Raw genomic sequence first — 19,721 nt, 5'->3', positions numbered from 1 at the left:
CATGATTGGATAAAGGCAAGGAATGGGATCTTCATCCCTTTTGGTCGAAGGCCATGCCCAATGGGCTTCAAGGAGGCTATCCAAGGCCTTATTAGAGATTAGGATTTTTTTTTCGAATTTATTTGAGCTTTTGAGGCTACAATCAATAATTTTAGGTTTTTTGATATGGATTGGGTACAAATTTTATATGATTTGGAGTTTTTATGAAGGATTTATTCGTGCTCAAAGTTAAGGTATTAATTTTGTACATGTTGTCTCTCTTTGAGGCATAACATATGTTTACAAAGAGCAACAAAGGATCGGCGACTAAGATTGGAGAGAGCATTTTTTCAAATAAACTTTTCATATATTATTTGATGAATTTGGAATTTGGATGAAGAAGTTACAGAGAGTTGAAGTCACCACATCCAAATCAAAGACAATAAGTAAGTGATTTTATTCATAGTAATGGTTGGAGCCATATCTTAAGTTTCTAAACGATTTTTTGGTTCAAACCTTTTGAAAAAGGTAGATTATTGTGTTAAAAAGCTATATATACAAATTTTGTAGCATTCGAGTGCTTAGTTTGTGAGATATGAAGAAAATTATACATAGGTATATAAAAACTAGGATTTAAAGCTATTATTAGGATTTTGATGATATTTTAAGATCCGTAATGAATTTGCAATTGAAATTTGTTAAGGTAGTTGTTAGAAGTACATCAGTACTTCATGTAAAATTTGAATGTGTTTGCATGGTCTGATTGGAAGATATGAGTTTTTGAAGTTTGAGAATAATATCCCATAAGGATATATAAGTATTTAGAGTTTTTTTTTTTATCATATTTTGGATGTTTTTGGAAACTTAAGACTTGTATATTTAGTGTAATTGCTCCTAAAAGTATTATACATATATACAAACTTAGTCTTTCTTATTTCAAGACTTGATTGAGTAATTTGTGGCAGCCAAGAGCCAAGTGTTTGCTTGAGGCTTAATTCTTTCTACTTTGATAGAGGTGGATTAGAAGGATCCTAGATACTTGAGATAGATCGGTCATATTTCTCACATAGTCTTTATTATAGTTAGAAAAACTTGTTTTTTAATACATCATCTTCTTTGGTAACCATGCTCTTCATTTTGTGATTGCATTGTTTCTATGGATAATATTGAATAATGTATTTAGCTTCTCCATAATATAAGTACAAATCTTCTTGACAATGTCAAATCTTTTTTTTCTTTGTGAAGAATTTAAAATGTATTTTATCAATTTATATTGATTCTTGCCTTAATGAATAAGTTTTTGAAAGTTTGATAGTTGTCATCATTATTTGACTTATTCTTCTCTAGCTAAGTCTTTTTTCTTAATACCTCTCAAATAATTGATTGTCACATGCAATGGCTTAAACAATAAATTATTCTAAAGATTTTGTTTTTGATATCGTTAATAAAAAATCTTTGAAATTATCCTTCAACCCATATCAAAATTGATTAATAAGGGCTTTATCATTTCAATCCATGTTACAAGCAAGGTTTTAGAATTCAGCAACATATATGGTAGTTAATCATGATTCTTATTGCAAAGATAAGAGCTTGATCTTTGCTATTCTTTTTTATCACTTTTTCTAAATGTGGTTGTAAATACTTTTAGGAATGAATTCAAATAATAAAAAAATCATGAATCTTTTTCTAACAAAAGTGTAAACCAAGAAAAAGCACTTCAAGATAGAAGTATGCATATGAATCTAACTTGAATAAATTTATTAAAGTATTGGAAGAAATACAACCTTAGATAGAACTTAACTTGTTATAGAAATCTTTAAAATTTTGATCTTATTCTATCAAACTTATTGGATATACTAATCTATGTTTTCTTCGTAGTTGTAAAAGTAAAACTTCATAGATTTAATTAAAAGGTCGATCTACTTGCTTCCTTCAAGTGCACAATTTCTTGAAGCAGATTCTAAACTTTTTTTATAGAAGTAGGATTAGTGTATTTGTAGTTGGCACTAGTGATGCATGAAATTTTTATCCTAAGAGTATTGACAAGTTTGTGAAGATTTGTAATAGTTATAAATCTATTCTAAATTTTACTAAGTATAGTATTCATGATTTTTTTCTTCTATTTCAAATAACTTAACAAATTTACATGTCAAATTAAAAAAATATAATCCACAACTTCTAATATTAAATAAAAATTTCTACAAATAAGAATAATCAATTATTTTAAAGAAAAATATTAATGTTAAAAAATTAAATATTTTTTTTAAAAATAGATAATTTGTAACTTTTAAAATATAATAATAGAAGTGGAATAATCCACTCACTTCTAAAATAAGATAAGAACAATAAGTTAGCACTCTTCTCTAACTATCAATGACATAAATCTCAAAGAAAGAAAACTCAATACATTCTTATGTCAGTTGAAAAGACTAAAAAGTCACTCAAAGATGATATAGCATTAAACTAGAATAGCTATTGCTAAAGATAAGAAGACTAAAAAATCTTGAAACAAGACTAATGACTAGAAAGATATTAACAAGAGTGAAGAAGACTTCATTCTTGCCTCCATATATATTCTTAACTAAGAACTACGTGGTAATGTCCTGTAAGACCTCCAAAATTTGTTGACTTTATAAGACATGTATTTTAACTTGCAATACTAGTTTTCTATATGTATGCTATATAATTAGCTTATTCCGTAAACTATCAATACATGGTTAATTTGTTGACCAAGTTTCTAACCTATTAATCAATTACAAAAATATATAAAGTCAAAAGAGCATCTATGAAGCTTCTAAGCAGCTTATCTAAAAAATATTATGAAATATATCTACTTTAATTATTTCTACTTAATCATATAAGTAAATATTAGAGTATATAGATATATATATATATATATATATATATATATATATATATATATATATATATATATATGATAGACAAGTCAATTTAATTCTAGCCATAAAATACAACTAGATGATGAAATTTCAAAATTATTATAAAATCTTCTACTAGTACAATATTTGTAATCTTTTTTAGTTGATTTATATCTTGTTTTTGTAGATATAGTATTCAAGATGATTTGTATAGTTATTAATATTTATTCTTCTAAATTTTTTCAATCTAAGAATTATGAGCTAATATTAACTATTCCATCATGAATATATGATAAAAGATAAAAATATGGATTATATTATATAAGAGTCTAATTAAAAAATATAATAGCAATTTTTTAAAAAAAAATTAAGAACTATTATCCAAAGAAGAACTAGTATGAACCAAGGTTTAATTATATCTTGAAGGACAAAATCGTGCATCTAAGGTGATTCTAAGGTTTTTTTATTGATTGAAGAAAGGAAATCAAGAACAAACAAGAAAAAGATTCTTTAGGTATTGATTTTAAGTGTTGTAGATTTGTAATGACATTATAAGAATTTTGCAAAGTTAAGATTGTTTTAGAGTGATTCTAGTTTTTGAAAAATAAAAATATTTTTTATTTTGAAATATTTTATAAAATTTATAGAGGATCTATAGATAAAAATTTGTGAGGTTTCAATTATAGCTGTATTAAATATATCTTGTAAGTTTGAACTTTATTGAATGATTAATTTTAAGATTATTAAAACTCAAGTGAGTTGATGTCATAGAAATTGGAGTTAAAAGATTAGTGAGGATTTCTAAGATTTACAACAATTCTCATTTTAAATTAAGACGAAATTTTGCACACTAATTTTTTTTTTTAACAACTATATAAATTTTAAGAAAAATTAGATAATGAAATTCATAGATATTGGTATTAAGAATTTAGCATCATAGTTAGAAAAAGAGGCAAGCCAACATCCAAGTGGATTATGATATTTATCTCTTTTTTTGTATATTCAATTCTCTTCACATTTTTTGTGTTTGTCATCAACTACAAATGTGAAAGAAGTATAAATGTTTAGTTAAAACCAATGTTTCAATTATTAGTTATTAAAATTTGTAATCTAAAATAATATTTGAATTTATGATTTAATTAGGATTTAGTATTTGATAAGGATTTTATTAAGATTTAATTAGGATTTGTCTAGGATTTGTCAAGGGCATGAACTTCAAAGAACTAAAAGGTCAATAGATTCTTATGTCATTCAAAAAGACTAAAAAATCACTCAAAGATAATATAGTATTTAATTAGAATAGCTATTACTAAAGACAAGAAGACTAGAAAATCTTGAAACAAGACTAAAGACTAGAAAAGAATTGAAAAGAGTAAAAAAGGCTTCATTCTTGCCTCTGTATATATTTTCTAACTAATAGCTATGTAGCAATATGCTATAGAATCTACATCATATATTGACTTTGCTAGACACATGTCTTAACTTACAAGAGAAGTTATCTATATGTAGGCCATATCGTTAGCTTGTTCTACAAGTTATTAATACATGTAATACATAATTAACTTGTTGACAAAGTTTCAAGCATACTAATTAACTACAAATATGTATAAAGTCAAAACAACATATATAATACTTCTAAAAAGCTTTTCTATAAGATATTATGAAATTAATTTCTTTTTACTTACTTCTACTTAATCATATAGCTGATTATTAGAATAAATACATATATTTATAACAAGATTTGATTAAAATTTATTTAATTTTTTATTATTTCTTTATAATTTCAGTTTTTGGTATTTTAAAAAGATTTTTTAAAATTTCAATATGATTCTTTTTAAATTTCTTTTAATTTTATTAGAATTAATTGAAGTTTAATTGGGATTTATTTAAGATTCTATTAGAGTTGTTACAACCCTTGTTTATTGTAATTTTTAATTTATCTTCTGCAATCAAGTGTTTGATTTATTTCCAAATAAAATTTCAGATAGTACGACTATATAATATTTACATTTGTTGTACAAAGAACATGTGTTATAATTTGGCTTATTTTTTTATAAAATACTTACTAACAAAAATAATTTATTATTGCAATAGTTTGATTCTTAAGATGTTTTTGATATAAAAATTAATAGTGTTGTTTATTGTCAAGATAGATTAAAGAGTGAATTTCACCTTCTTAAAAGTGATTATGTGGTAATGAAGTTCATATCTACACTTATAGTAGTATAGGTTAATTGGCAATTTAAATAAGGTTACATATAAGTTTTGAAGTGATGGTTTAAATATATATTTGCAACTAAGTTAATTGCAACTCAAACATTAAGAAGATTCTTGATTATAATTCCAATAAATACAATTGGATTTCTTTAGGTAAAGGCTATAGTAGAATCCAACTCAAATATATAAAAATATATTCAATATTTGTCACAATTTATCTATCATCTCGAAATTTTAGTTCCACTTAACAAATTCACACATCTTTTCAATTTAATAAACTTAAGGAACAAGTGATTTGATGCCAATGAATGCATCTTTTCTTATTGGAAAAGAAAGGTGATGCATAGGCAACATGCAATTACATTCAATATTCTTAACTCTAATGCCATAAAAACTTAGTAAACACAAAGCAAATTATTGACCTTAAACTTAGCCCCTACTGTGATATTGGACATTGACAACTAATAGTGAGCAAGACAGAGTTTAGATTCAAACATCACAATTGATAGACATGTTAATATGAATATTTGATAAATGTAAGCAGGACTACCATAAGGAGGTGTTATGTCTTCCTCGACTCCCTCACACTTATAGCACATATCAAAATTCATTCAATAATAATTAGTCAAAAAAATACTTTTATTTTTTTATTTTTTTGTGTGTATAAAGCAATATAAAGTATTTGCAGCTATAATCACATATAGCTGGAGTCTTTATGATTTAGTTTAGTAAAGATTTATTTATATATATATATTTATGCATATATAAAGAAAAAATAAAATAAAAGTAAGAAAAATTGAAAATATAATATATTACTAATATTTTAATATAAAATATTTTAAAAAAATCTATTTTGTGTACATAATGACTTAATATTTTAATTATAAATTTATTTTAAAGTTTTTCTAATTTAAATACCAAATTATTATGTATAAAAAATAATATAATATAAAAATATATACACATACAATATCTATTTAAAATATATAAAATCATATTATAATACTAGCGGTTGGCGCTTGCTTTGCAATGCATTAGTCCAACCATTTTAATGTAGTTCTTATATTACAAAATAGTTTAAAAGGAAGGTAACAACAATCTACATATATAAATATGTCTTCATGACCTAAGCATGAATTTTAAGAATGTAATATAATAGAATAGAGTAATAAATTTTAGAAATAAAATGCATCTTAAGATGCATGCATCTAAAGATGCATGCATTGGAAAATATCCATTCATTGAATAGTGAAATTCAAGATGTAACCTTCTTCAATTGAATGGTAAGTTGTCTCAATTGAGAAAACATAATTGAACACCAAAAGAATGCAATTGGATGGAAGGGGACGTCGCCAAAGCGTGCATGAATCCTAAACATGCAGAGTTTGAAACAAACTCTTAACTTTTTCATCCACCTGATTCAGGTGTAAATATTTATAGGAATTTATATGACAATGTCATGTAAAAACCTCATGATAAACAATGTTTTTAACCGTTCCCACGGCTTCATTGTTGTCATTGGCAACCTTAATGTTTGCAGGATGTCTACCACGAGACAATGCCACATATAATTGACCATGGCTAAATACTTCATTGCGAAGATAAATGCCAACTCGATCATATGATTGGCCCTGCGATTTGTTGATTGTCATGGCAAAAGCACCAGTGACAGGAAATTGTCTCCGGCAAAGTGTGAATGGCAAGCGGCTATCGTTGCAATGATGTGTGATTCTAGGAATCAATACCTCTTGGCTACAATAGCGTCCTTTTACAATTTCACATAACAACACACTAGAAGACACTTGCAAAAGACGCAAACGACTACCATTGCACAAACCTTTTGCCGGATTCAAGTTCCTTAGCAACATCAAATATTGGCCACATTTAAGACTTAATTGGTGAGGAGGCAAACCGCTCAATTGTAAAGAATTCAAAAACTCTACTGGGTAATGATGGGCATGTTCATCATTCTTGTGAACAAAATCAGCACTAAAACATTGATGCACATCACCAGGTATACGATCGGTGATTTTTCGGTTGATTTCTTGGGCATCATCATTCCGGACAGCCAAAATGACGCGCTCAGAAAAATCAACCGGATCATCAAAAATAGCATCAATGAGACCATCTAAAGAATTTCTAGGAGCAACTAATCCTAGCGGTAAATCTACCTTTGGACCGGTTTTGCCCTCACCAATATCTAACAAAAATCGTTGAAAGTCCGGTTGACTTTGCAAACGCATGTTAGTGTTCAAATGAAAATGTTGCATTAGTCGAAATAGGTATGAATGTCGCAAGCAAGCTTGAACAGTTTGCTTGCGACCTCCACGTACAACTACAGGCAAAGTTTGGCGAAAATCACCGCCATATAATACTACAACACCACCATTTGGACTATCTATATTGCGTATATCTTGCAATGATCTGTCTATTGCTTCAAACATAATACGATGCCCAGCACAAGCTTCATCAAGTACAATCAATTGTACTTCATGTAAGCTTTGACCTAATGTAGACTGGGCACTAATGTTACAAATTGATGCATCGTGCAACTGTAAAAGAATAACAAGAGCTGAATGTGCCGTTCGCCCTTCATTCAAAAGGCATGCGGCAATTCCACTTGTTGCCATTGCCATACACTTGACATTACGACCACGAAGATAACCCAATATGGTGTTATACAAAAAGGTCTTACCTGTACTACCACGACCATCTAAAAAGAAAAGCCGATCTGGAGAATCTGAATTTAAAACGGCAGTGGTCACCGCATTAAAAATAATGTATTGTTCTTCGTTGAGCCTACCTACATCCTCCTCTAGAAAAGTAATGTTTTGGTTATCAAAATCAATATTGTCATTGGAATCACCGCCAACATCAACAATGTTTGAATAACCAAACTCATTCAATTCTTCAATATTAAAAAAATCTGTAAGATGTTTGTCTGATGATGACAAATATTCTTCAATGGACAAAATTGCTTTGCAATAGCGATTTTGATCATTGCGCCAATCATCAGACATAGCATCAAGATGTGTCTTTAGTAAGCTAAGAGGATCTAGCGGTTGTCCAAACACAAGAAGTGTTGCAAACAACCGCCGAACTTGTTTAGGCAACGCAATGACAGTTGCCTCTTGCAGACAATTTTTCCATTCAGAATCATCTTGTAAAAGTCCTCTTGCAATACAAGCGGCCTTGTACGTTGGATGCACTATATCATGAAAACAAAGTAGGTCCTCAAATGAAGTTGGTGCCTCGACATGAGTCAACAACAAATGCAAGTAAAATACTTCAGTACCTATGGGAACCATGTTTATCCGACCAAAAACTTTTATCTTACGTACTCTTCTTTCCCACATGTTATTCTTCACATCCCACTTCTAGTAGAGTGGAAGATCCATGTAACGAAGAAGCATATGGTTGCCTTGATTGCCAGAAGCAATTAAGGCACGAATATGGCAATTAAGCTCAAAAAACTTGGTGAGTTTAGTCTCAGCATTTTGATCAATCATCGAGTGCAAAGATGTTCCTTCCTTAAAAGTAACATATTGCTGACCGGGAAGGTGAACATGCAAACGATAAATACTATGGCTCTTATTATTAGTTTCAAAACCAAAGAGCCTCCAACATGCTTCTTGGGCAGTCACATAACGACCCTCCAAGAAATCCTTAATCTCATCTACCACTTCATCTATTTCTACAACACCACGATCTGGACCTTTAAAAATATACTTGTGGAGGTATTTGACAGTTTTTACAGAACTGCAAATTTTCACATTAATGTGACAATTAAACCGACCTATCAAATATGGATTGTATGGCACAACCCATCGATTGTCTAAATGGACAATTTGTCCACGTACACGTTTCTCGATATATCGACCTTGATTTTGACGATGGTACAAAACATATCTGTCACCATCCACCTCGATAGAATCTCGAGCTTGCATCGGATAGTTCTTTGTACATCTATCGTCTTCCATGCATGGACAATTGGGATTGTCCAAACCACATGGTCCATGCATCATGTGCTTGGCAACCGCGGCATACAATTGCGGTTGTCTATCTAAATCGGGAATCTCCGCACATACTATCCTATCTACAAGGTCACAATCATTGACCTTGTCTTTCAACCAAAGAAGAATGTGTGCATGAAGAAGACCACGTTTTTGAAACTCAATAGTGTAACAAAAAGCAATTGTCTCTCCCATGACATTCTTCTTCGTAATCTCATCCATCAATGCTCTTAACTTGAGCTCGAAAACACGCACAACAATATCTGGACGATCAGGAGGACTTTGACCTGGCTCAAGCTCATCAAGAATCTCAGGCCAGGTCGGATTACATGTCATTGTCACAAACAAATCGGGTTTTCCTAAAACTCTAACCAAAACCATACTATCATGAAAGAGTTTTTGCATGTATCGGGAGGAACCAATGAATGTTGCAGGTAAGACAATGCGACGTCCAATGCGTGCTCCATTGTCTTCCTGCAAAGCATCTACGACCCCCTAATAGCACTCTGCACGAAGTTCAGTTTGATGTTGCCTAATGAAAAGCAAATTTTCATGTTTTACACGTAAATACTGATCCACTACATATTGCTGGAATAATCTACCAGCCTTATGTAATACATTAGATTCTGGGCACTTTTGAAGCAAATATTGGACATATGACTTTAAAGTCACTTCAGTATCTGCTTTAAAAGTTGGTGACCACCCACATCGCCCATTAGGAAACAACAAAGGATAGGATAAAGCATCGTAAGCTGGATGAATTTCTTTTATTCGTATTAAATCTCCACCACGTTGGTGAAGAATAATATCTCTACCAAAATTCATGTATTGTTCGTCAAGAATAACAGCAGCAACTTCTGGAACTACTTGGCGATTATATCGACGGGGATGTTCACCAAAAGGAACCTCACCAAAGATACGAAGTCCCATGTTTTGTCCCCTTTGAAGAACATCACATGAAGACTTAAAACCACGAACCAACGCATTTATGGATTCTAAAACTTCTTGAATGTTGTTAACAACATCACGATGAAGATCATCAAAAATCTCCATACGACGATTTGTTTGTAAACCATCATCCAAGAAATAAATTTGTGCAAATCTAGCACCTTCGTCTAAATCAGGTTGTAAATTTCCAATGTGATGGCATAACTCTCCGTTCACACGAAAAGTATATACCCCTCTACCTTCAACTTGGTCAGACTGAAACTTACTATGCATACTTGTAAATGCAAAAGCTTGATTATACTTTCGAATGGATTTAAGGAACTCTCAAGATTTAGGTGTTGTGCCCATATAAAGCTCATTGAGCATTGGATGGACAATGGGGTGATTAACATGTTCATTGGCAATTTTGCCATTGTAACAACAAATGGTATTTTTTTCTTTTTTAAAACGAAAAGCCAAACATTTTGGACATTGGATGCACATTGATCCAACACTATCAACATTGACATCTACAAAATTATCAATGGTAGACAAAGCACGAGCCATTCTCTAGAAAGATGACAATATAATAAAAAAAAGTGGAATTTAGGATAGGAGAATGAAGACCCTATCATAAATTCTAAACTCCACAAAGATAAAAAGATATATCAATAAATAGGATTTAGTGTAGGATAGAAGAAATCCTACCCTAAATCCTAAACTCCACAAAGATTGAAAAAATTGATAAGAAAAAGCAGAGTTTAATGTAGGATAACAAAAATCCTAACGTGAATCCCAAACCATTTCAAAACTCACAAAAGTAAGGTTTTTGATAGTACCTTTGTAAGCTTGTGCTCCAAGAAAGTTGCACCTTTTGATGAAATTTCACTCCACTCTAAAAAGTTTACGTTCAATGCACTACACTTCAAAGAAAAAAAATAGATTAGGTTGGCGCTTGCTTTGCAACACATTCGTAGCCAAGAGGTATTGATCTAACACACAAAAAACATGCATGAAAACAAATGTGATGAACATATTCTCAAGCCATACTCTACCTCCAAAGTTTAGACTCTAAATTTTTTTTTTTTGAAGTCACATAAAAATGTCGATTTTTGAAAACTTTTGTCACAAATCATTTTCTTTCCAACTAAATGAAAATGCACCTAAAAAGTCCAAATCCGAAGTCGGAATTCAAAAATAATTAGTATTTTGGGAGATATTAACTCACTGTTAAATGAATTCTGCCCAAAATACAGTTTCATCCACAGTGGATGAAAAATCGCACAGTAGATGAAAACCATGCAGTGGATGAAAAAATATAGTGGATGAAAAATTGCACAGTGGATGAAAAATTGCAGCAGATGAAAAATTGTTGGGCAAAAAAAAAGTTTAAAGTTTAAAAAAGTAAAAGTAAAAGTTTCGGCGATGTGCACATCACAGAACAGCAGCTGCTCGTTTTTGAGTCCTTGATGTTTTTTATTTTTTGTTTGGTTTTTTGCAACTAAAACCACTAAATTTCAACTTGATTTGAAAGTTTAATGTTTGAAAACTTGATTTTATGATTACCCAAAATCAAAAATTACCAAAAATTTTAATCTTTCAAAACCTTTCAATCTTTCACAATCTTGCAAAAATTGCAATCTCACCTCAAATTTCTTGAACAATCTCCACAACTTGAACTTTGTAACTCCAACTCCAACTCCAACTTTGTATTCAAACCTCCAAGATCACATCAACCAACTCCAACTCCAACTTTGTATTCAAACCTCCAAGATCACATCAACCAACTCCAACTCCAACTTCACAACTTACAACTTCCAACTTACAACTTCCAACTTACAACTTCCAACTTACAACTTCCAACTTACAACTCACAATTTACAACTCAATCTTGAAGTGCACAATCCAAAAAATGTTTTGAACATCAAATTTGTAATCAAGAGCTTCAAAATTGTAATCAAGAGTTTCAAATTTGTTTTGGGTAAGCTCAAATTGTAACACACACTTTGGATTGCACACACCCACAAATTCAACGTTCAAATTTCAAAACCGCGCAGTAATAAACGGAGCAGTCAACCGCGCAGTCAACAAAAGTAAAAGTAAAAGTAAAAGTCACAGCCATAGTAAAAGTAAAAGTCACAGTAAATGTAAAAGTAAAAGTCATAGTAAAGATAAAAATAAAAAGTCGCAGTAAAAGGAAAAGGAAAAGGAAAAGTATAGTTGACTTTTGATAGGGCTTATGATTTTAGTAGTATGATGATATGAAATAAATCAAGTTGTAAATAATAATTTATATAGAAATATTTGTATACAAGTATATATAACTATAAATTTTTATATTTTGATACAACATAGATTATAATAAAAATTAATTTTATTTTTATTTTTTATATATATATTATGTATATACATATTATATAATATTAGATTTATATTTTTATATCCTATTTTTAATTATATATTTAAATATAATATCTTTTGATATTATTGAGTTTTATATTTATAAAGTATAAATGTTTATTCTATAATAGATCAATGTAGCCCTAGTTAAATTGGAAAAGATAAGAATTAGCTATTCTTTTTTACTCTTATTAATAACTACTTCTACAACCAAACAATAGACATGTTGTTTGCTTATTATTTCAAATAAATGGATATCAATACACAACCAACATTGTAAAAGAATCACACTAAGAAAAATTGTTCAACTATACTACAAATAACTTACAAAAATATTAAGCTATTGATTTTTGCAACACTAAATAGTACTTATTTGACCACATTTTTTATAATAAGCTTGCAAAGTTTATTTGCACTCATTTGTAGGAATGATTGTCTTGCAATTAGTAAAATAAAAATATGTCATAAATGTTTTATATTATAATTGGTTTCTAATACACACAATTTCAACTCTATAATAGGATTTCATAAATTACAATAAATAAATAAATAAAAAGAGATGATAAATTTTATTATAGAGTTGTAAAGTTAGACACTATGAATTGAATTTTTTAAGAAATATAGAAGTCTTTATGTAAGAAATTTGACTTTTAGTAAGCACAAAAATCAGATAAATACAATAAAAAATTAATTTAGTTTTTGTTTGATGTAGCTCTATAATATTTTTCTGAAATGATGGATTAGCTTAAAACATGTTTTCTAGTAATAATTTTCTATGCATATTCTTCAATATTCAAGACCTCAATGGGCACACGAATATTTTGTACTAGTTTGTGCAAGATTGCAATGCATTTACAAATTTAAAATATAAAAAACTAGAAAATATTCTATTTTTTTATGATTATAAATGGAATTAAAAAAATTACACTTACAATAATTGTTATTGAATTTAAAAAATCACACCATACACAATAAAAATGTGAGATAAAATTTCAAAATAACTGTGAGCATAATTTTAAACTATACATATATATATATATATATATATATATATTTTAAAGGCATTCTCTGTAAATCTTAACCATGATAACTAATTATCTCAACAAAAACCAATTAATAACAAGCATTGTAAGGAAGAAGTGTATACTTTGTATATGCTTCTAGATTAAATAAATAAAAATATGCTACCCCAAATCCAATATTAGTAATATAAAAATTACCATTAAAATATTTATAAATTTTAGTTACAAATAGTAAGTACATATCACATAGTAAGAACTTAGATATTTAGTTCTAAAACACAAAAAATCAAGACATTGAAAAATATAATACCATAAAACCAATGGAAATTCCAGTTTAAGAACATGTAAACAAACAATCAAAAAATACAAATAAACATAACTAATAAACATATGACGTCCCCAATAACTAAATTATTTATCATTTGCTGTTAACTTTTGTGTGTAAAGTCATTTCCGTAGTTAAACATTTCCATTCGTACTTAGCCCTGCATCTTGCCTTGTTGTAACAGCTGCCCACAGTAATCAAAACACCTCTCAGGAGATGATGGCTCAAGCTTTTGCTCGAACTTGCTCTCTGTGAATACACTGCTATCACACATAGTCACTGTACAGTATCAATGAGCAGCATTTTACCTCAAGCTACAGCATAAGAACAAACTGACTGCATTGTTCTTATGCTTCAGGGTCGCAGAGCATGAAACGTCACACTTTCTTCGAACAGCATTGTACTCCAGTAGATATCGTCTGCACCGAAATCACATTTGTATGAACAAGTTATTATGGTGAAACTTCAGCGTTCGGCGATGGAGTGATGAGAGCAATCGCTAGACCACAATAGAGAGCAGATAGGAAATATGTGTAGTGTCAAGGAACCACAGCTTTCATAGAGTGCACATCCAGGGATTACTCTACACTTTATTTGCATTAAATGACAAATTTATTTTACGGAACGCTGAGTGAGTAACGCTCGGTGGAGAAGAGTACCAATTGACGATCACGGAGGATTCAAGACCGTGAAAGTTTTGCATCTTGTTTAAGGTTGCTTGATGTAAAAGCTTGGCGATGATTCAACGATTGTCTTTGCTAGGACCTGAGAATTTCAACTTACGACGTTCACTTGCTCATTTGCAATTTTTCACGGCGGAGGAGCGCATCGCGAGATTGCTGGATGTTAATTTCATTCTAAGATGAAGCGAATGGAAACGAAGTGTGAGAAGCGACGGACGACGTTCATCATTGTTCACTGAAAGGGAGAGTGCGTTATGGCCATTACTTCGGGATTGTGAATCCGATGAAGGCAAATGTTGAGACGCAGCAGAGCAACACAGTGCCTGGGAAGTTGCGGTTACATCGAGAATTCTTCAGGTGGCTTGCGATATCGTAGGTAGAGCTCATGCCTGGCTTAGGTATGCGTCCCGCACACGTCCTATCGAGCTCATATCCTCTTTCTCAGCTCTTCCGATTGCATCTCTTTCCTGGAGGCTCTACCTTTTACTCCTGCTCTCATTTCTACTCAATTTCAAACTTTGGAGCTTGCGAAGCAGTCCGCCATGGTGTTGTAACGAAAGCTCTGCCTCAACACCGCAGGAATGCGACGAAATTGATTCGTCCTCTTTCCTCCCATACCTTAAGATATTCTGAGCCGTGGCATTCGCCAAATGCATTGATCACCTTTCTTATTTTCGGATCGCACGGGAAGGGAATTGCGTCTTTGAAAAATCAGGCGCAAGATGACGCAACCGCAGCATCGACTACTACCTCCAGCAGCTACACAACCCTAGCACAGCCATGCATGTATACATTGGAAGTGAAGAAAAGTAAGTTTATCGCGGCTGCGACCTCAGTGGAGGACGAAGCAGCTGCATTATCCTTTCTCTCCCAGGTACTCACGAGACCAGCATCGAGGCTCTTGTGTTTCTTTCATTCGCCGCTATTTCTTCTCATTGCACATCAGTGTTGCAATTTAGTCAGAATTCAATTTGTGCCTATTGTAACTGTACTTAAGGCTTAGTTTCCAATGCACAAATTCTACTCCTGACGGCACTCTTGATCTCGTTTGCGACAGAAGCGTACAGTATTTCTAGTCAACTCCCAAACCTTGTAAAATTTGTTTAGGTTTCTATTATCTCATCATCATGTGTAGCTCTAATGTCTAAATAATCAAATAAGTGCAACTTAATGTGTGGCACAGTGTTTTAATAGCATCTTTGCCACTTTTTCTTTTTCCAATGTTTTTGAAGAATCTAGTTGCAACTTGTTTGCTCCTATTTTTCGAATATTTCGAAACCCTAGCCTGAACTCTACCAAATAGACGTTCATGAAATCAACAAGAAAGCAAAGACAAAAATGCTTATCATTGTCATGCAAGGTTTATTTAACATAGTAGTGGCAGGGCTTACATTTGCTTCTGTGCTCTACTTTTGCTGAGGTCTTCCGCTATTTTTGAATGTGTTCCTGGCGAGTTGCTGCTCTTGTGACTGATAACATTATCCTTTGTTACTATGCGTAAGTTCAGGTGCGTGATACAAGCGCTTCTCACAACTGCTGGGCTTTCAAGGTCGGTAAGACGAAACTTTTTTAAAATTTCATTTAACATTTTATTATAGCTTCTGTTTTACCCTGTAGACAATTAGGTTCTAATCACCAGGTTACAGCTAATGTGCCAAGCAGTTTGATTAAGTTTTCAAGCGTTCGTAACTGATTTAAGAAGCCATGATCAGGAATCTTAGTTACAGTTTACAAGAAAAGTTTCTGGAAACCGTTTACTTCTTACTTAAAGCTGGAAATCAAAGACACTTGAATCTTTTGGAACTTTGTAATTGGTTTATATCATCAACATTGCTTCAGCTACTGTGATATTCAGGACTTTGCTTACAGTGCTGCTTAGTCCAGGTGTGTTTTCGTTGAAAAGAGCTCCAGAGATGATGACTTTATTGTGGCACAGATTGGGGACCGTACACGCTTCAGTGACGATGGAGAGCCTGGAGGGACAGCTGGACGGCCCATGCTCGCTGCAATTACCTCCTCTGGGATTGATCATGTCATGGTGGTTGTTACTCGGTAGGTCTACCTGATTACTTTTAAACCTTATGATTAGATATTAGTATATTAATCTACCTTTGTTACAACTACGGTAAATTGAGAACCAGAATATATGGTTCTGCAAATTGGTAATGCTGCCCGTGCAAAGAACAGTTGAAGCGATCCAACAAGGGTGTCTTCTTCCTCAAGTTGTACTTCACCTATCTTCCTGTTGCACATGTTTCGACTTTATCGCATTATAATTGAAATGGTGCGACCACGCTGAATACTTCTTGGTTGTGTGGTGAGGTATACAGCACTACTTGTTGTGTTTCTCATCTGTTCTTTTATGTAGGTTTTTTGGTGGGACAAAGTTAGGAACTGGAGGGTTGGTAAGGGCATATGGAAAGGTGACAACTGATTGCCTTAAGGAAGCAGAAACTATTATCGTCAAGGCTAAGGTGTATTTTTCAACTGGTGCTCATCAGAAATTCTAATGCGGCGGAATCTATTATTTTAGGCTTATGACATGACTTGTTTGTGTTCTTCAATAGTCGTGTGGATTTGGAGGCCACGGGTGTTAAGGTCGTTAAATTGCGTGCCAATGTGAGGCATCATATTTGCGTTCGTCGTCATTGTTGCGTTATATTTTTACAAGAGAAAATTCATTTCGCTGTAAATTTTCAGTATGAATTACAGAACCGCCATGTTCTCTTGGAACTCACAACGTTCGTCCTCCGGGAATCGTAGGTGTATTTGAAAATTCGTGCGCCATACGACGTCCTTGGTGTACTTTACCCTCTTGTAAGTAATGTATTTTCTCTGGAACCTCGGAAGAGATATGTTGTTGCTCATTCAGTCAGAAAATTTAGAGACATACACAACTTGGATACCTAAGCCCAACACCCGGCAACTTTTATTTTTGTTACACAAATCTTGTGCTGATTTACAAACGATTATGCTGCTTTTGCACATAGTTTGACATTGAGTGACCAGAAGAAGTATTCTTTCTTGCAGCTCCAAGCGTATGATGTCCGGAAGCTTGACGAGGTTTATGACACTCAAGGAGAGGGGGGTGTAACGATGGACTTGATGGTCAACGCCGAAAACTTGCGGCCTTTTGAAAGAGATTTAGAGACTAACACTAAAGGTCGTGCATCTGTGTCAGATGTGGTAAGTTATATTTGAATGAGAATCGTTTTACTTTCGCTGATCTGGATTTGATTGTGCTGCTTACATGTTGCTCAGTGAAGAAAATGCTAAATACATTGGTTTTTTTGATAGATTTCTATCTATGTGTCTAAAATCTTTAGCCACCTCATTGTCAAGTACACTTATTCAACTCAATAATTTTTCCTTTCAGCACCAACGTTCATGATTTATTGTGGTTGGATCTTTGGAAGAAGTTGAAAAAGAAATAACTGCCAAAACTCAATGTGGTTCAATTTCAATGGCAACCATTCGTCGAAGGTACATGAAGTTCCTTCTTCTCTTATCACCTTTAGAAAACCCTGTATTTGCAACCAGAGTAGTGAGCACAGAAGTTCAGAAACTCACGATTGCATTCCTCAAATTCTGCCCGAGAAGCCAGATTACGAGGATTTTATCTGGATGACTGAACGTCTGAACATGTTCTTTAAGTCTGAACACGGCAGAGAATGGAACACTAGTGGCAGGCCATTTTTTTTGTTTTTTAATTAATTGAGTGTAATCGGTATGCGGATGTTCAGGAATGATCACAGGAATTACAGATGAACACCCTCAGCAACCTTGATTCCTAAATTTTGATAGTTTATCTGCACCTGACACGCCCATGACACAGTTGAATTGGTTCATACTAGTGTAACGCTGCCTGCAACTTGATGACGTGTACATTTTTATTTAATTAGTTATTTCCCGATTGAATGGTTAATAATTTTCCATTCCTCTAGGCATTTCCATCCTATGCTTCGGTAATTTCTGCAAGTATTGAACTATGGTCACTTTTGTTGGTTTATTCAAATATGTCCAATGTTATATTTGCTGATTTGAAGTGGGCCAAGAAATATGAAAATCATATTTTGTGTTGAAATGAAAGTTTTTCACTTTCATATATTAATCCACATTTGGTCTAAGAGTTAGCGTTTTTACAGGACAACCAATGCTTTTATAACAGGAGATATCTGTCAGTAACTTTTCGTTCACATTTGCTGTCCTTTCATGCTTGAACCTTGTTGCCGATGTTGTGTCGAAATTCTATAATATTGATGAATAAAAAAGATCCATGGTGCATTGTTGCATTACCATATTTATCTCTTTGGTCGTGATCGTTTTTGCAGCTAGTTTTCCTATGGCCGTGGTTTTGTTGTGTTTGTGGCACCCTGTTTGCATCGTTGGTGTGCTTTGTGTTTTGTTTGTGCAGTGGGTCGCTCTGCTTTGTTCGTACTACTGTCGTGGTCGTGCTGTTCTTTTGCTAGTTCTCGTGGTCTTGTGGTTTTTTATGATCTTGTTGTCTGATTTGGTTTCGCATGTTGCTCGTGCTGCTCTCGTGTTGGTGCTCGTGGTCTCATGGTGTGCTGTGATCTCCTTTTTGTGAGTTGATTTTATGTGTTGCCACCATGCTCGTCATTTGGTGGTACTCTTTCGTGTCGTGTTGTGTGGATCATGCTGTGAATTCGTGTGTGGTGATTTACTCCTGATACTTCGTGGTGTTCGTGTTTTGCTAATGGTGTTCTCTGTTCCCATGTTTGTGCTCTTCTTTGCAATTTGTCGGTATGGGTAAAAACTATTGATACTCATTTTTCGCTTTCTTTTGCTTGGTTCTGCTTGATCCCACCGTAAGTCCTCATTTCCCAATTCTCTTAAACTCGAGCCTTTTGTGGTAAATTTTATCCATCAATTGCAATGCATGCTGCTCTACAGAAATGTTCAGATATACATGAAAAGGGATTCTTGGGGTAAAACATAAAATCGAAGCAATTTCTCTTAGCCAGCTCAAAATTGTGGAAACCATGAATGTATTTGAATGTACTAGGAGAAAAGAATTCAAGATTTGGAAGGTACCATGATCTACATGTGTTGGCAAAGTACATAAGTTGATGTTGATCATTTAGTCAAAATTGTACATTTATAAAAACTATAATGTTAGTCATTCTATAAAACCAAATATTCAAATGTTTAATATTATTTCAAGATCTAAGTTTCTGTAAACTATTGAAAGTTGGCAAATCTCACAACAAAGAAATTTGCCACAATATTTTTAAATAATTAACAAATTAAGCAAC

General features: G+C 32.4%; 2 protein-coding genes across 4 annotated transcripts; one reads left to right on the top strand and one right to left on the bottom strand.

The window, feature by feature from the left end:
* Positions 1-8,452: 8,452 nt before the first annotated feature.
* On the bottom strand, positions 8,453-10,309 carry LOC141045633 (uncharacterized). The gene is made up of 2 exons (XM_073535433.1): positions 9,761-10,309; positions 8,453-9,562 (listed from the first exon to the last, which is right to left on the bottom strand). Exons 1-2 carry the CDS (start codon positions 10,307-10,309, stop codon positions 8,453-8,455), a joined length of 1,659 nt encoding a protein of 552 aa, XP_073391534.1.
* A 4,161-nt stretch (positions 10,310-14,470) lies between these two features.
* On the top strand, positions 14,471-18,401 carry LOC112284326 (uncharacterized). 3 transcript variants are annotated; one of them, XM_090252040.1, is made up of 8 exons: positions 14,471-14,843; positions 15,025-15,319; positions 15,953-15,994; positions 16,382-16,497; positions 16,814-16,919; positions 17,209-17,262; positions 17,476-17,631; positions 17,822-18,401. In XM_090252040.1, exons 2-8 carry the CDS (start codon positions 15,230-15,232, stop codon positions 17,834-17,836), a joined length of 579 nt encoding a protein of 192 aa, XP_090108166.1. In that variant the 5' UTR covers positions 14,471-14,843; positions 15,025-15,229; the 3' UTR covers positions 17,837-18,401. The 3 variants fall into 3 exon arrangements, 2 of the variants coding, with proteins under 2 accessions (XP_090108166.1, XP_090108165.1); XR_016504224.1 differs by having other exon boundaries at positions 14,683-15,319; positions 17,822-17,928; positions 18,189-18,401; XM_090252039.1 differs by having other exon boundaries at positions 14,683-15,319.
* Positions 18,402-19,721: the final 1,320 nt, after the last annotated feature.

This window comes from Physcomitrium patens, chromosome 7, assembly GCF_059467195.1.
Source record: "Physcomitrium patens ecotype Gransden chromosome 7, ASM5946719v1, whole genome shotgun sequence".
Lineage (NCBI taxonomy): Eukaryota > Viridiplantae > Streptophyta > Bryopsida > Funariales > Funariaceae > Physcomitrium > Physcomitrium patens.
Note: the sequence above shows the minus strand (reverse complement) of the source record. Positions and strands in the feature narration are given on the sequence as shown.

Bases quoted from the DNA above. Each gene is read 5' to 3' on its own strand.
- LOC141045633 (XM_073535433.1), bottom strand. From the start codon at position 10,309: ATGCATAGTAAGTTTCAGTCTGACCAAGTTGAAGGTAGAGGGGTATAT. The intron at 9,563-9,760 runs GTGACTTTAAAG...GATGCTTTGCAG, and splicing joins CTTTTAAAGCAGATACTGAA to GAAGACAATGGAGCACGCAT.
- LOC112284326 (XM_090252039.1), top strand. From the start codon at position 14,831: ATGCCTGGCTTAGGTATGCGTCCCGCACACGTCCTATCGAGCTCATAT. The intron at 15,320-15,952 runs GTACTCACGAGA...GCGTAAGTTCAG, and splicing joins CATTATCCTTTCTCTCCCAG to GTGCGTGATACAAGCGCTTC. The intron at 17,263-17,475 runs GTAAGTAATGTA...TCTTTCTTGCAG, and splicing joins TTGGTGTACTTTACCCTCTT to CTCCAAGCGTATGATGTCCG.